Here is a 19,662-nt window from a genome sequence, read left to right on the forward strand (position 1 = left end):
AATGCCTGCATCATTCTCATAATGTCTTAATCATTTTCAAAATGCCTGCATCATTCTCAAAATGCCTGCATCTATCTCAAAATGTCTGCATCATTCTCAAAATGCCTGTATCATTCTCAAAATGCCTGCATCTATCTCAAAATGCCTGCAGCATTCTCAAAATGTCTGCATCTATATCAAAATGCCTGCAGCATTCTCAAAATACTTACATCATTCTTGAAATATATGCATATATGCAAGTATGTCGTTAACACACTCTGTTTACAGCAAACACAACTGAAGAAAAGATTTCAAAGGAATAAAAGCCCGTATTTTAGGGGGAGGATATGGGGTAAAAAAACCCAAATTTCAAATAAAATATTGAATGGTTTAATTGGGGAATAAATTTATCTATAACCGTTCTTTAAAACTTAAAACGAAAGAAACCGTTTCCCATATTTTTTAAATCTATCGGGACGTTTTTAACCACTTTTGTATCGTTGGGAGGTACGTGTCTTTGGGGTTTATTAAATCATGTCGTTTCAATGATACATTGATTTTTGATCAACTGGAATACCATGAGTCTGATAATTTGACCACCAGGAATCTCATCAAAATACGAATTTTTCCCTTCTATGTTGCCCCGAAATGTTCTTATTCCCGCTGATTTCTAGAATACATAATAAAACTTCTAGAATATATGATACCAAAATAAGTCTAGTTTAATGAATTAATGCGCACTTTACAAATTCATTATGAACAATTTGAAAAAAGAACCATTTTGGGAATTGAAAACCTGCAAATACTGTACTTGTCAAACTGTACGATGGAATAATTGGTTAGTTGAATCAAAGGTTTGTTAAAATTGTTTTTTAAGCTTAAAGATAATATGCAATTGATTAATTTTCATTTAAAGTGTTAGATAAGTAACCTTGTGACATTTCAAAAGGAGCATTGCTGGACGACGACGCCTTGAATGTATTCCTCTCCATTCTCTTTATAATCTTCTGCTGCTTCTTTAATCTTCTCTGTCTCCTCCTGTAACAACTCATTATCTATTATACTGTCAATATTGTCTCCTGTTACAACTCATTATTTATTATACTGTCAATATTGCCTCCTGTAACAACTCATTATCTATTATACTGTCAATATTGCCTCCTGTAACAACTCATTATCTATTAAACTGTCAATATTGCCTCCTGTAACAACTCATTATCTATTATACAGTCAATATTGCCTCCTGTAACAACTCATTATCTATTATACTGTCAATATTGCCCCCTGTAACAACTCATTATATATTATACTGTCAATATTGCCCCCTGTAACAACTCATTATCTATTATACTGTCAATATTGCCTCCCGTAACAACTCATTATCTATTTAATGTCAATATTGCCTCCTGTAACAACTCATTATCTATTATACTGTCAATATTGCCTCCTGTAACAACTCATTATCTATTATACTGTCAATATTGCCCCCTGTAACAACTCATTATATATTTTACTGTCAATATTGCCCCCTGTAACAACTCATTATCTATTATACTGTCAATATTGCCTCCCGTAACAACTCATTATCTATTATAATGTCAATATTGCCTCCTGTAACAACTCATTATCTATTATACTGTCAATATTGCCTCCTGTAACAACTCATTATCTATTATACTGTGTCAATATTGTCTCCTGTAACAACTCATTATCTATTATAATGTCAATATTGCCTCCTGTAACAACTCATTATCTATTATACTGTCAATATTGTCTCCTGTAACAACTCATTATCTATTATAATGTCAATATTGCCTCCTGTAACAACTCATTATCTATTATACTGTCAATATTGCCCCCTGTAACAACTCATTATCTATTATACTGTCAATATTGCCCCCTGTAACAACTCATTATCTATTATACTGTCAATATTGCCTCCTGTAACAACTCATTATCTATTATACTGTCAATATTACCACCTGTAACAACTCATTATCTATTATAATGTCAATATTGTCTCCTGTAACAACTCATTATCTATTATAATGTCAATATTGCCTCCTGTAACAACTCATTATCTATTATAATGTCAATATTGTCTCCTGTACCAACTCATTTATATATTATACTGTCAATATTGCCTCCTGTAACAACTCATTATCTATTATACTGTCAATATTGTCTCCTGTAACAACTCATTATCTATTATACTGTCAATATTGTCTCCTGTAAACAACTCATTATCTATTATAATGTCAATATGCCCCTTGTAACAACTCATTATCTATTATACTGTCAATATTGCCTCCTGTAACAACTCATTATCTATTATACTGTCAATATTACCACCTGTAACAACTCATTATCTATTATACTGTCAATATTGCCCCCTGTAACAACTCATTATCTATTATAATGTCAATATTGCCCCCTGTAACAACTCATTATCTATTATACTGTCAATATTGCCCCCTGTAACAACTCATTATCTATATATACTGTCAATATTGCCTCCTGTAACAACTCATTATCTATTATAATGTCAATATTGCCCCCTGTAAACAACTCATTATCTATTATACTGTCAATATTGTCTCCTGTAACAACTCATTATCTATTATACTGTCAATATTGCCCCCTGTAACAACTCATTATCTATTATACTGTCAATATTGCCTCCTGTAACAACTCATTATCTATTATACTGTCAATATTGTCTCCTGTAACAACTCATTATCTATTATACTGTCAATATTGCCTCCTGTAACAACTCATTATCTATTATACTGTCAATATTGCCTCCCGTAACAACTCAGTATCTATTATACTGTCAATATTGCCTCCCGTAACAACTCATTACCTATTATACTGTCAATATTGCCTCCTGTAACAACTCATTATCTAAATACTGTCAATATTGTTGGTGAATATCACAATACATTACTCTGACGTTAATTTGTTGAACTTGAGAAACGAATTAGCACTGGCTTTGATGATGGAAAAGAAAGGGATTTTTTATATCGAAATACAAATATTGATACCAACAATATGAGTCTGATCAAGTAAGCTCGGCGGGGTTTTCCTGACTCTTTACTAACGTCAAAGTATAATTTTTCGGCTGCAACGGCAAAGGATTATAGACTATTTAATGAAATCACTCATATATGATAACGATAAAGTGGTTAACTATTAAACTGTGTATTTTATCTTTTACGTTAAATATAAACTACTTTTACACTTACAATTATTTCAGAGTCACGTTATTCACGACTTACAGCTTTACGGTCATGCACTAAAAAGGGCCATGAATTATTAAATAAATCATTTGGTAATTTTTTACGTTCTTTTTCCGCATATTTAAGTAAGGAAGAAAATGTTCTAGAGTAATTTCCAAATTCAAGTATAGCCGTAATACTGTTTGAGTCAGGCGATGGTTATATGAATTGAATGCATCAAGATGTTTAAAACTTACTTTCGGTGTCTGACAAGGGGCTGTAGTTTCCCCTGTTCAATGCATTTATGTTTAGACATTTTCTTTTTTGTTTAATAAATAACGATTCCTTTTCCAGTTCATAACATAAGTTAATTTGTACTTGCGTTCTTTATATATTTTATGCTATTTTTTCCTGTTAAAGAATGAACAATTACCATTTCCTTGGTAAATGCATAAAAATAAAGAGCGGGGTTGCATCAAATTAGTTAGTACTGATTAAGTTATTTCGAGGGATTAATACAGCATAAAAAACAAAAAAAAAAGTAATTTTAATTTTTTTGGGCCCCAAAAAATATAATAGAAAAAAAAATTTTTTGAATAGGGTAACTTCGTTTGTCCAGGGTGGAGGTGGTTTTAACCCAAATTTTCAACATTAAAGTGTTTAAAACAAAAAATTGGGGGGTTTTTTAAATAACAATTTAAAATTAATTTTTAAAAAATGTGTTTTTAAAATATTATTGGAAAAGATGGAAAATATTTAAAAGTTAATGTATTAAACAAGGATGTTTAATATAAGTGGACTTGATATGGTATAAGATGATGACATATTTCAACAGTTAATGTATTAAACAAGCGATGTTGATATATAAGTGGACTTGATATGGTATAAGATGATGACATATTTTAAATCTGGATTACTTGTGATCCATTTATTAATGCAAAATGTGAATTGTTATCTCTAAATTGTATCCCAAAATGAGCTACACATAATGCAAATAAGCTTTTTGTATCATTTTGAACATGTGCTTAAGTGTATAAAAAGATTTGTGGTCAAAGTAAGTTATATCCAGCAATGAAAACAAAAAAAATCATCATTCATTTTCATCATCGTTATCACGTGACCTGGTACCCGGCTCAAATATTATTCTTACCTCCACCAAAACAAAAGCGCGAATACAATGGTAACCACTGCCAGGATTCCAAACATACTTCCAATGGCAATACTGAGAGTCTTGTTATCTTTGTTGTATTCTGGCGCATGCGTACTTTGCCTCTTCGTAGTTTGGTCTATTGAGAGAAAAAAATGTAAAACTGTATGTCTTTTGATAAATTGAAGTTATAGATAACACTTTATACTAATATCGTTGATCGTTTTGATTCAAGATATAGTTACAAGTATTACAGCCTGTGTTGGAAAATACTTGATTTATTTAGTACCTTTTACATTCAGAAGAGTAGCATCTACAGTTAAGCTATATATGTTTAATAGAAAGAAAATTCATGAACTTTTTTGGGTTTAAGAAGCGGATTTAAAAATGATGAATATAACTTGCAAGAACTTGTTTCATAGATGAAGTTAAGTAAAAATGAAAAATGTTAAAACTAAATTAAATCTAAAAACGAATTAATAATAAGTTGTATTACGTCAGAAGGGCCGCATGCCATATTGTCTTAAAATCGAAGTTAAAGTGATAAATGCGGCCACACCGACAACCAAAAATTGCCCCTCAATCAATCAATCAATCAATCAATCATAAACTGCATAAATCAAATAAAGATAGAGTTACCGTTTGGTTGGTTACACATTGCCCCCTCATAGCCTGGCTTACAATATAGACAGCTGTCTGACTGGTTACACACTAAACAATTCTCCGGACACTCTAAGTCACAATTTGTTCCAAATTTTTCATGCTTACAATATCTACAAGTTTCGCCCATATAATTAGATGTACAGTTGCAACTTCCGGTCTTTTTGTCGCACTCCACTGTATCACAACCTTTGCTGCATATTTGTGAACAGTTTATACCAAAGTAACCTGGCTTACACTCAGTGCAGTCTGATTCCGAAATACAAGAAATACATCGTTGTGGACATGGTAAAGTACAGTTTTCGACTGACTTTGTTTTGTAATATCCATCCGCGCATTCTTTGCAGTGCTGGTAATAATAGCACGATTTACATTGAGGATTACATTTATTTATACAGTTATCAGTCCACGGGCCATAACTGTTGCCGTCATGCCAAAATCCGTTATAATAGCCGTCGTGACACTTGTCACATACAGATGGGCTATTTTGTTCACAGTTTATACAGTTCACGGGACACGTGTAGAAGCAGCTATCACCCCAGTATCCATCAATACAGCCATTTTCACAAGTGCTGTTCATATTGCAGTTTGAAGTGCGACAACAGGCACATGGCTTATGAAAGCATTGGTCGTCACATACTGGAATATAGTAAAAACATATAAATGTGTTAACAATTCCACAAAGTATAAATGTTTTACACTTGTCATGAACATTTTAAACTTGATTCAGATCATTCAACCCTTTATCATAAACAAACGAATTAGTTGTTTGTTTCAATCACAGGAGTACTAGCTGATTCTGGTATGTACTGGTTGCTTTGGTAGAATCACTTGTCATCAGCAGACAAAGTGTTAGCTAATCTCGGCAGACTTAGATTAGTCGAGCGCGAATAATATCGGATATACAGTAGTGTCTTATAAGTAATGATAGATTGAAGCTCAGATAACAAGTTTTATACGGTGTCCTTATCGTGCCATTTAGAATGTCGTCCGTCGCATCTAAGGGTAGACACACGACAATGCGAAGTGACATCGCGACAATGCGAAGCGACGCTCGACAACGCGAAGCGATATGCGACAATGCGAAGCGACGCTCGACAGTGTCAAACGATATGTCGCACTGTCGCCTAGAAATGTCGCGGTAAAAAAGGGCGACATTTAAGAAATGTCGCTTCGCGTTGTCGAGTGTCGCTTCGCATTGTCGAGCGTCGCTTCGCGTTGTCGCGATGTCACTTCGCGTTGTCGCGATGTCACTTCGCGTTGTCGCATTGTCACTTCGCATTGTCGAGTGTCGAGGTTGGTAGAAGTGCATACCACGACACTCGACAATGCGAAACGACAACGCGACAATGCGATACGACGCTCGACAATGCGAAGTGACACTCGACATCGCGAAGCGACATTTTTAAAATGTCGAGTAAATGTCGCGTTATTTTTATGATTTTTACACCGCGACACTCAACATTGCGAAGCGACACTCGACAATGCGAAGCGACACTCGACAACGCGAAGCGATACTCGACAACGCGAAGCGACACTCGACAATGCGAAGCGACATTTGGAATAATATCGTATCGCATTGTCGTGCGTCTACCGGTGCATGGCCAGAATTTACTAACTCACCGACAAACGGTGCGATCATGGAAGGGGTCGCACTAAACTGCTGACGAATAAGCTGACGATATAGAATATATAGGAAACTGCTGACCAGTAAAATAAAGAAGGATTTTCGGAAAATGCTGACCAGTTACACAAAGAAGGGAAACATTGAAGGTGTGAAGTTATATAAACACGCCGTAGGGGGTAATAAAAAGATGGGAAATTACTTTTATTCTTTTAATTATATTTTTAATTTTTGCATTTATATGACTATGTTTATAAACTAAATTAATATATACATTTAAAGTACCATAATATCATACATTTTAACACGGATTTACATTACTACATGTAATATAAATCCGTGATTTTAAAAGGATATATTAAACAGCTTTTTATACCTCTAAAGATATGCAAAAATTTGAATTAATGTTTTATAAAGAATTATGATGTTTTGAGTTTTATCAAAATCTCTTGTTAGTGATATTTCAATAGAAAAATCTTGTAACGGAAAAAAAATGTATTTTCAAAAGCAATAATTGCAATTTGAATTAATATTAAATAAGTCAGCAGTGTTTTAACTTAATTAAATGTCGACAAAATTTTATACAATATATTGAATTTCGTACATTATAAAATGAATTAAAATTTCACGACAAAATATATTTTTTTCTATATTTCTAACTGGTCAGCAGTTTCCCTATATATCTAACTGGTCAGCAGATTCTACTACATGTGTATATGTTTAACTGGTCAGCATTTTCTCGCCTGAATGTAAAGAGCGTTAAATTTGCTAACCATATAGAATAAGAAGAGTTTTACGGCTTAAATCAATTTGAAATAACATTAAATTGGTCAGCAGTGTTTTTACTTAATTAAATGTCGACATAATTTTATAAAATAAATTGAATTTGCATACATAATAAAAATGAATTACAATTTCACGGCAAAATATATTTTTCTCTATATATCTAACTGGTCAGCAGTTTCCCTATATATCTAACTGGTCAGCAGATTCTACTATATGTTTAACTGGTCAGCATTTTCTCGCCTGAATGTGAAAGAGCGTTAAATTTGCTGACCATATAGAATAAGAAGAGTTTTACGGCTTAAATCAATTTGAATTAACATTAAATTGGTCAGCAGTGTTTTTACTTAATTAAATGTCGACATGATTTTATATAATATATAAAATTTGCATACATTATAAAATGAGTAACAATTTCACGGCAAAATATATATTTTTCTATATTTCTAACTGGTCAGCAGTTTCCCTATATATCTAACTGGTCAGCAGATTCTACTATATGTTTAACTGGTCAGCATTTTCTCGCCTGAATGTAAAGAGCGTTAAATTTGCTGACCATATAGAATAAGAAGACTTTTACGGCTTAAATCAATTTGAAATAATATTAAATTGGTCAGCAGTGTTTTTACTTAATTAAATGTCGACATAATTTTATAAAATAAATTGAATTTGCATACATTATAAAATGAATTACAATTTCACGGCAAAATATATTTTTCTCTATATATCTAACTGGTCAGCAGTTTCCCTATATATCTAACTGGTCAGCAGATTCTACTATATGTTTAACTGGTCAGCATTTTCTCGCCTGAATGTAAAGAGCGTTAAATTTGCTGACCATATAGAATAAGAGAGTTTTACGGCTTAAATCAATTTGAATTAACATTAAATTGGTCAGCAGTGTTTTTACTTAATTAAATGTCGACATTATTTTATAAAATATATTAAATTTGCATAATGAGTAACAATTTCGTAGCATTTAAATATATTTTTCTCTATATATCTAACTTTTCAGCAGATTCTACAATATGGTCAGCATTTTAATAACATATTTTTGACTGTTTATTGTATTTTGTCATAGATAAATCAAGAATGACACGTCGCGTGTGAAATCGATTTTAATATGACCTTGGGGCATATCGATCTCGATAAATTATCAGTTTAATGGATATCTGTGGAAACATGTTGTTTATAATGTAATAAAAGCTTATTAACTATAACAATTAGCACATTATAAATTTTTGTTCAATATTACTTATACAATTATACGAACAACAAATAAGGAAACAGAAATCACTTTATTTCATATTTGCACTAAATACGACATAATAATTATATTTTGTTAAAATATACATTGCGTATATGTACATGTATATATTTTAACCTATGATGCATAGTTTTATACATACTTGAAACAAATTATGATTTTTCGTACATCATATTTTGACTACATTTTTAAAATTTTAACCAATATATAACACATAGAAGAAAATTCATTAAGGTACTTAAATAAAATATTATATCAAAATAAATTGAGAAATATACAGTATATATCAATTGAATTTTTTATAATTAATATGTATCATTTGTAATATTGACATCTTGGAAAACATTTTATCAAGTATTTCTCGACCTCGCCTGTAATATCACCAACGGCAATTTGACACCTTCATTGTTTTCCCTTCTTTATCTAACTGGTCAGCAGTTTTCGATAATCCTTCTTTGTTTAACTGGTCAGCAGTTTCCTATATATTCTATATCGTCAGCTAATTCGTCAGCAGTTTAGTGCGACCCCTTCCATGATCGCACCGTTTGTCGGTGAGTTAGTAAATTCTGACCAAGCACCGGTAGACGCACGACAATGCGATACGATATTATTCCAAATGTCGCTTCGCATTGTCGAGTGTCGCTTCGCGTTGTCGAGTATCGCTTCGCGTTGTCGAGTATCGCTTCACATTGTCGAGTGTCGCTTCGCAATGTTGAGCGTCGCGGTGTAAAAATCATAAAAATAACTCGACATTTACTCGACATTTTAAAAATGTCGCTTCGCGATGTCGAGTGTCACTTCGCATTGTCGAGCGTCGTATCGCATTGTCCGCGTTGTCGTTTCGCATTGTCGAGTGTCGTGGTATGCACTTCTACCAACCTCGACACTCGACAATGCGAAGTGACAATGCGACAACGCGAAGTGACATCGCGACAACGCGAAGTGACATCGCGACAACGCGAAGCGACGCTCGACAATGCGAAGCGACACTCGACAACGCGAAGCGACATTTCTTAAATGTCGCCCTTTTTTACCGCGACATTTCTAGGCGACAGTGCGACATATCGTTTGACACTGTCGAGCGTCGCTTCGCATTGTCGCATATCGCTTCGCGTTGTCGAGCGTCGCTTCGCATTGTCGCGATGTCACTTCGCATTGTCGTGTGTCTACCCTTAGATGCGACGGACGACATTCTAAATGGCACGATAAGGACACCGTAGTTTTACTTCTGTACATAATATTTATAATGATTAAACAGTACCGATATGTAGTAAGAAAATTTGATGCTTAACATTACCATTTTAACAGATATGTGATTTTTTTGGGTTTAGACTGTATTGGCCTTTTTCAGTGCTTTTAGCGCTTTGATGTTAAATTATCACAGAATATTGACTAAAGCGGTAAGACGTCAACTGCTTTAGGATGTTACAGGAAGTAAACTATGATTTAGGAATTACCACTATAGACAATGATACAAAGATTGAAAAATAGTGCTGATAACATAGTGAATATAGCAGGTATTGTGCCTCAACACTGTGATGATAAAATAGGTGATAACAAAGGTGATAAAATAGGTGATAACAGTATATAGAGATATTTGACAAAGGGTTAAATTTTAAACTTACAACTGTTGTAACACATTGTCAATAAAATTAACAATAGCCACGTCATGTTTGACTGGATCTGAAAATTGTAAAGATTTATTATTTTAATGTATAAACATTATTGGGAATATGATACAGATAAGAAACAATAATGTCAACAATGATACATATAAGAAACATATGCATGAAACAATAATGTCAACCATGAAACAGATAAGAAACATACACATGAAGCAATAATGTCAACCATGATACAGATAAGATACATACACATGAAACAATAATGTCAACCATGATACAGATAATATACATACACATGAAATAATAATGTCAACCATGATACAGATAATATACATACACATATAAAACAACAATGTCAACCATGAAACAGATAAGATACATACACATGAAACAATAATGTCAACCACGATACAGATAATATACATACACATGAAACAATAATGTCAACCACGATACAGATAAGATGCATACACATGAAACAACAATGTCAACCATGAAACAGATAAGATACATACACATGAAACAATAATGTCAACCACGATACAGATAATATACATACACATGAAACAATAATGTCGACCACGATACAGATAAGATACATACACATGAAACAACAATGTCAACCATGAAACAGATAAGATACATACACATGAAACAATAATGTCAACCACGATACAGATAAGATACATACACATGAAACAATAATGTCAACCATGATACAGATAAGATACATACACATGAAACAACAATGTCAACCATGAAACAGATAAGATACATACTCATGAAACAATAATGTCAACCATGATATAGATATTATACATATACATGAAACAACAATGTCAACCATGACACAGATAAGATACATAAACATGAAACAATAATGTCAACCATGATACAGATAAGATACATACTCATGAAACAATAATGTCAACCATGAAATAGATAATATACATACACATGAAACAATAATGTCAACCAATGTACAGATAAGACACATACACATGAAACAATAATGTCAACCATGATACAGATAAGACACATACACATGGAACAATAATGTCAACCATGATACAGATAAGATACATACGCATGAAAAAATGATGTCAACCATGATACAGATATGAAACATACTCATGGAACAATAATGTCAACCATGAAACAGATAAGATCGATAAACATGAAACAATAATGTCAACCATGATGCAGATAATATACGTACACATGAAACAATAATGTCAACCATAAAACAGATAAGAAACATACACATGAAACAATAATGTCAACCATGATACAGATAATATACATATACATGAAACAACAATGTCAACCATGATACAGATAAGATACATACACATGAAACAATAATGTCAACCATGATACAGATAAGAAACATATACATGAACAATTACGTCAACCATGATTGAAATAAAATACATACACATGAAACAATAATGTCAACCATGATACAGATAAGACACATACACATGGAACAATAATGTCAACCATGATACAGATAAGAAACATATACATGAACAATAATGTCAACCATGATACAGATAAGATACATACGCATGGAACAATAATGTCAACCATGATACAGATAATATACATATACATGGAACAATAATGTCAGCCATGATACAGATAAGATACATACACATGAAACAATATTGTTAACCATGATTCAGATAAGATACATACACATGAAACAATTATGTCAACCATGATACAGATAAGATACATACACATGAAACAACAATGTCAACCATGATACAGATAAGATACATACACATGAAACAATAATGTCAACCATGATACAGATAAGATACATACACATGAAACAACAATGTCAACCATGATACAGATAAGATACATACACATGAAACAACAATGTCAACCATGATACAGATAAGATACATACACATGAAACAATAATGTCAACCATGATACAGATAAGATACATACACATGAAACAATAATGTCAACCATGATACAGATGCGATACATACACATGAAACAACAATGTCAACCATGATACAGATAAGATACATACACATGAAACAATAATGTCAACCATGAAACAGATAAGAAACATAAACATAAAACAATATTGTCAACCATGATACAGATAAGATACATACACATGAAACATTAATGTCAACCATGATACAGATAAGATACATACACATGAAACAATATTGTTAACCATGACTCAGATAAGATACATACACATGAAACAATATTGTTAACCATGACTCAGATAAGATACATACACATGAAACAATAATGTCAACCATGATACAGATAAGATACATACACATGAAACAGTAATGTCAACCATGAAACAGATAAGAAACATAAACATGAAACAATATTGTCAAGCATGATACAGATAAGAAACATAAACATAAAACAATATTGTCAACCATGATACAGATAATATACATACGCATGGAACAATAATGTCAACCATGATACAGATAGAAACAATAATGTCCGCCATGATACAGATAAGATACATACACATGAAACAGTAATGTCAACCATGAAACAGATAAGAAACATAAACATGAAACAATATTGTCAAGCATGATACAGATAAGAAACATAAACATAAAACAATATTGTCAACCATGATACAGATAATATACATACGCATGGAACAATAATGTCAACCATGATACAGATAGAAACAACAATGTCAACCATGATACAGATCAGATACATACACATGAAACAATAATGTCAACCATGAAACAGATAAGAAACATAAACATAAAACAATATTGTCAACCATGATACAGATAAGATACATACACATGAAACAATAATGTCAACCATGATACAGATAAGATACATACACATGAAACAGTAATGTCAACCATGAAACAGATAAGAAACATAAACATGAAACAATATTGTCAAGCATGATACAGATAAGAAACATAAACATGAAACAATAATGTCAACCATGAAACAGATAAGAAACATAAACATGAAACAATAATGTCAACCATGATACAGATAAGAAACATAAACATGAAACAATAATGTCAACCATGAAACAGATAAGAAACATAAACATGAAACAATAATGTCAACCATGAAACAGATAAGAAACATAAACATGAAACATTAATGTCAACCATGAAACAGATAAGAAACATATCCATGAAACAATAATGTCAACCATGATACAGATAAGAAACATAAACATGAAGCAATAATGTCAACCATGATACAGATAATACATATACATGAAACATTAATGTCAATAATGTCAACCATGATACAGATAAGATACATGTACATGGAACAATAATGTCGTTCATTAAACAGATAAAAAACATAAACATTAAACAATGATGTCATTCATTAAACAAATAAGAAACATAAACATGAAACAATAAGGTCAACCATGATACAGATAAGAAATATAAACATGAAACAATAATGTCAACCATGATACAGATAAGGATCATGAAACAATATTGTCAACCATGATGCAGATCAGATATATGTACTTGAAACAATAATGTCAACCATGATACAGATAAGATACATAAACATGAAACAATAATGTCAACCATGATACGATTCAGATAAGATACATGTACATGAAACAATAATGTCAACCATGATACAGATAAGATACATAAACATGAAACAATAATGTCAACTATGATACGATTCAGATAAGATACATGTACATGAAACAATAATGTTATTCATTAAACAGATAAGATACATACACATGAAACAATAATGTTATTCATTAAACAGATAAGAAACATGTACATGAAACAATAATGTCATTCATTAAACAGATAAGAAACATAAACATGAAACAATAATGTCAACCATGATACAGATAAGAAACATAAACATGAAACAATAACGTTAACCATGATACAGATAAGAAACATAAACATGAAACAATAATGTCAACCATGAAACAGATAAGAAACATAAACATGAAAAAATAATGTCAACCATGAAACAGATAAGAAACATATCCATGAAACAATAATGTCAACCATGATACAGATAAGAAACATAAACATGAAGCGATAATGTCAACCATGCTACAGATAATACATATACATGAAACATTAATGTCAATACTGTCAACCATGATACAGATAAGATACATGAACATGAAATAATAATGTCGTTCATTAAACAGATAAGAAACATAAACATTAAACAATGATGTCATTCATTAAACAAATAAGAAACATAAACATGAAACAATAACGTCAACCATGATACAGATAAGAAATATAAACATGAAACAATAATGTCAACCATGATACAGATAAGGAACATGAAACAATATTGTCAACCATGATACAGATAAGAAACATAAACATAAAACAATAATGTCAACCATGATACAGATAAGAAACATAAACATGAAACAATAATGTCAACCATGATACAGATAATACATATACATGAAACATTAATGTCAATAATGTCAACCATGATACAGATAAGAAACATAAACATGAAACAATAATGTCAACCATGATACAGATAAGATACATATACATGAAACAATAATGTCAACCATGATACAGATAAGAAACATATACATGAAACAATAATGTCAATGATGATACAAACAGGAAATGTCGGAATTTCAATAAGACAATTCTCATCTAAACTAAACCTTGATGTTGAGATAACGAAAATGATTTTAGATTTCTTGAAGCCATTTGCTTTCATGAAATGCAAGTAGATTGTTTGACAGCTTATTCAAAGATATATCCAAATCGAGTATGTGTCATTAATATAATTTGGAAAAACAGGAATCTGTATTCGCAATGGTGCTTTTGTTTTTATTTATCTTCCTCTCTTTATTTATCTTCCTTTTTGTCCGAGACGCGAGAATCTATACATAAAGGTATGCACACTTGCAATATCGTAATGAAAAACGATGGATTTGTCGACTTAACCGGTTATTTTCCTTTAAAACAATTTCTCAATTATCTTATAGTCAATACAAACGATGTCGCTGTTTTGCATGTGATACGTCCTTGATTTTTTACACGCATGCGTGTTTCATAATATTCTTAGACTCATTTATATAGTGGCATATTTCTGCCACCAGATAACCATATAACTAACTGATTAATTAAGAGGTTAACTAGTTACGTAACTGGTTAACCTCTTAATTAACTAGTTAGTTAAGTGGTTAACTAGTAAAGTAACAAGTTTGTTTTTTTCAATAAATAAAAGATCATTACTGGAAATAAATGCATGTTAGTGCCTACAACTGCCATCCTTTTATTATTTCATCAACTTAATATTAAGTGGTTAACTAGTTATGTATACCTTTTTGTATAGATTCTCATTTTGACAACAGTTGAATACGCTCACGTAACTAGTTAACCACATAATTAACTAGTTAGTTAAGTGATTAACTAGTTACGTAACTAGTTAACCACTTAACATTTAGCTGGTAAAATGATAAAAGGATGGCAGTTGTAGGCAATTACATGCATTTGTTTTTATTTCCCGTTATGATAACCATATAACTAACTAGTTAATTAATAGATTAACCAATTACGTAAGTAGTTAACCTCTTAATTAACTAGTTAGTTATATGGTTATTTGGTGACAGAAGTATGCCACCATACATTTAGAATATTAATGTAAAATGATAATCTGATGTATAGTTATATAAGCCGCTTTTCTCTAGGGACGCAATGTAGATGGAACGAAACCGACTTTATTTACTACTGTCAATTCATCTTCGTTGAAATGAACTACTAAATTTAGGATAAAAACTGTCGTGAAAGATAAGTGTATTAGTATATTCATAACAGAGAGATTAATTACATTGATAACAATGTAAGGATAAACTGATAACAATGTAAGGATATATTGATAACAGTTGATACGCTCACGTATTGTGTTCAACTTAAAATATTATCATGATTCCTTCCTCTGATAATTTATAAATATTGTTCTGATAACATTAATATTAAATAGAGGTTAGACTGTTTATTTATAAAACGCGGAAGAATATATGTACATTGTATGTACTGTAATATATGTAACAATAATATTAAAGAAATGACAAAAAATATCCATATTTGTTTTTATTTTGCTAGTGATTTCAATTCATCAGCCGAATATTATAAATCAATTTAATTATAATGAAATGACTCATCATGTTATTCCTTAGATTTTTTTTCTTTATTCCAACACTGCACAGGGTTTTAATGTATATAATAATTATGTTCTTGTCAAGCGAACAAATAAAGCGATTTGAATCACTTTTGTCGCCTCAAAATATAAAAAATAACTCATATTTCAAACTTGTATAGGTAAAATACTGATAAAAGCAATTCTTGAAAGGAAACTTTACCAAGTCACTTTTATTTTAGACATTCGGCGGGTTCAGAGATCATCCTCGTTAAATACGGGACATGAAGACATTTAAATCAACAAAATCCTTGTATGTTGTTGTTATTGTTGTTTTGTTGTTGTTGGGTTTTTTTCTGTTTTTGATGTTGGTTTTTTGTTTGTTTGTTGTTTTTTTTGTTGATGTTTTTTTGGGGGGTGGTTTTCTTCTGGGAGAGGGGTCATATCCGCCAAACGTATATCAAGAGATTTTGCTGTAGTTTTTGGCTACTTTTACAGTGATTTCGATTTTGTTTTTAATAATCAATATGATATATTTCACGACAGTAAATATTGTTCACAGTAATAACAGTAAATATTGTTCACAGTAATGACAGTAAATATTGTTCACAGTAATGACAGTAAATATTGTTCACAGTAATGAATGCTGTTCAAATTAGAGATAGGAGACAGTTACAATAAGCATTACTTGAACTGTTGAACAGGAGCAGTGTCACTTATCTTTTTTTCTTTTCTCCGTGTTTCATTCTTTCTTTCATTCTTTCATTCTTTCATTCTTTCATTCTTTCATTCTTTCTTTCTTTCTTTCTATCTTTCTATCTTCAAGATGCCCAAGAAAACAAACTCTTTAACCACTTTACCCCACTAAGCAGTTTAACAATCTAAATTCCGTTATCTAATACAAGCAATAGGTCACCTACGCCGGAAAGGGCCGACATTTTGCGATTAAGATGAAAAGTAAACATTTTCAAACATTTTCAGTGTCACTTGTAGTTACATTAGGCTGTTTTAAATTATAAAAATTTAAGAAAAAATGTGCGTACCATGTGCGTTATATAAAAAATATGCATTAAACTGACAGCGCGATGCGTCATTTCATAATATGTAATAGGGAGACACATGCAAAATTTTCATTTCTTCGTTTTGAATTTTTCATTCATTATTCTGTAAATGTCCTCAAATGAAATTCATGCTGGGACTATAAATATGTCATTTTACCGTGATTTGAGTACATAAGATCATTTTAATGTTTTTGACATTAATTTGCCTGCGTATCCCTCTAAGGACTTAAATAGTTATGAATCAATTTATTTCAATACGAATTTCTGGATATTGATTTGATGACATTATATGTTAACATTCATCCCAATTTGTTGACTATTCACTCAACACTTTTGACGATTCCTCTATAAAACTGAACATTTAGAATTGAAAAATACATACCTAAATTTCTGTCAATTGACATAAGTAATCCTAATATTACGAGTATATACGTCAGTATGACTCAATGTACATTATAGGATAGTGATAGTGATATGAGATAACACCTATATTTATCGTTATCACATATATAATATCTCATGTTGAGCTCTTGTCATCTTTTTCCTGTATGGATTGTTAAACGTTGCAATATTTGATAAATTGAATTTTTGTTCTATATCCAATATTTATATTGTATAACTCTAATTTTATATGCTATACCATAATATTTATTCAATCCTGCTGAATATTTGTTCATCTTAAAAAATATTTGTGTGCGATAGTAATCTATATGTATGTTCTATATTTGAAAATATTTATTGTATAATTGAAAATATTTATTGTATAAATCTACTGAAAAATATTTATTCGATAATTTGAATCATGGGATAGAACACTTAGCATACTAAGCCCCGCCTATAAATTAAGCACGAATTTATGATAAAGCGTTTTATTACATGCTTTTCGGTGGTTTATAGAAATATATCAGTGATATAAAACAACTGGTAATTTCACTGTTTGAAAAATGTCTTTTTAAAACGTTTTTTTGCATATAATAAAAAGAAAATTTGTTTAGTTTAGTGTAAGATCAAAATATATTTCACCTTGTTCATATTTCACTCGTGAAATATACCTTTTGTTGCTCACTTGGTGAAATATATTCAGATCTTACACTGAACTAAACAAATATCCTCTATATCATGCTCATTAAACTAGACTATAGTGTACTGGAAATGATCAGCGTCCCTGTGAATGTCACTTGTAAATAGTGCATAATGCTTAATCCTCCTTATAAATGTATATGTATGTCTAAAGAATGGAAATAGATTTTAAAGTCTTCGGGACTTACAATCGTATAATAATGGTTTTTCATATGCCTAATAATTTATCCACGATATGAACGATGTGAGGATATCATGTAAGATGCATTTACATAAAAAAATACGGAACATAAATCGGAATATATCCAACAAGAAACATTAACAAATGAAAATGTTATCCCGTTAATGCAATGTGCATATAAAGCGACCCAGGCGGACGGTATAATTTTGAAATTTGACGTTAACGACGTCGCAATCGCATTGTCTTTAACGGAGCAGCTCTTTACTCGTGTACGAGCAGCTCTTTACTCATTTACGAAGTAGGCCAATACATGTTTTACATGTTGTTAATTGTTAATAGAAGTCGGTATCATATTGTATTGTAATATAATGTATGATTATAAATGAGCTCTTGTAATGACGCAAACTTTCATTTTTTCCTTCTGTAACTTGAATGCTGGAAACTCGCACATGTAATAAACTATTTTATCACACACACGTACCGATTTTGCGACTCCGTAAATATGGTATTGCACGGCCGTGCATATTATTTTGACGTGACGTCATTAGCGTTATACAAACATAGTGTAAAGTCGCGCTAAATGTTAGCGTTATACTATAGGCGCGTCGATGAAAAATGACTCTTATTTCACTTTAACGGTCTTTATTTTGGGTATGTGATGAATAGAATATTAAATTCGTGTAAGTTCGTTACTGAATTTATTGCACTCGTTGAATAAAATAATATTATGCTCGCCAGAGGCTCGCATAATATAATTTTATTCAACGCGTGCAATAAATTCAGTATTGAACTTACACTCATTCAATATCTTCTATATATGTGTTTTGCTGCATGAAAATGTATCATACATACAAGAAAATAAAAGAATAATACAACTAAGA

At 31.3% G+C, this 19,662-nt stretch overlaps 1 protein-coding gene across 1 annotated transcript; it reads right to left on the reverse strand.

Moving 5' to 3' along the window:
* Nucleotides 1-863: 863 nt before the first annotated feature.
* On the reverse strand, nt 864-17,985 carry LOC132727442 (cell death abnormality protein 1-like). The gene is made up of 5 exons (XM_060712963.1): nt 17,903-17,985; nt 10,304-10,361; nt 4,984-5,643; nt 4,348-4,483; nt 864-1,017 (listed from the first exon to the last, which is right to left on the reverse strand). Exons 2-5 carry the CDS (start codon nt 10,347-10,349, stop codon nt 879-881), a joined length of 981 nt encoding a protein of 326 aa, XP_060568946.1. The 5' UTR covers nt 10,350-10,361; nt 17,903-17,985; the 3' UTR covers nt 864-878.
* Between the last annotated feature and the right edge of the window lie 1,677 nt (nt 17,986-19,662).

Source organism: Ruditapes philippinarum, unplaced genomic scaffold (assembly GCF_026571515.1).
Source record: "Ruditapes philippinarum isolate M1 unplaced genomic scaffold, ASM2657151v2 ctg3103_1_1_1_1, whole genome shotgun sequence".
NCBI lineage: Eukaryota > Metazoa > Mollusca > Bivalvia > Venerida > Veneridae > Ruditapes > Ruditapes philippinarum.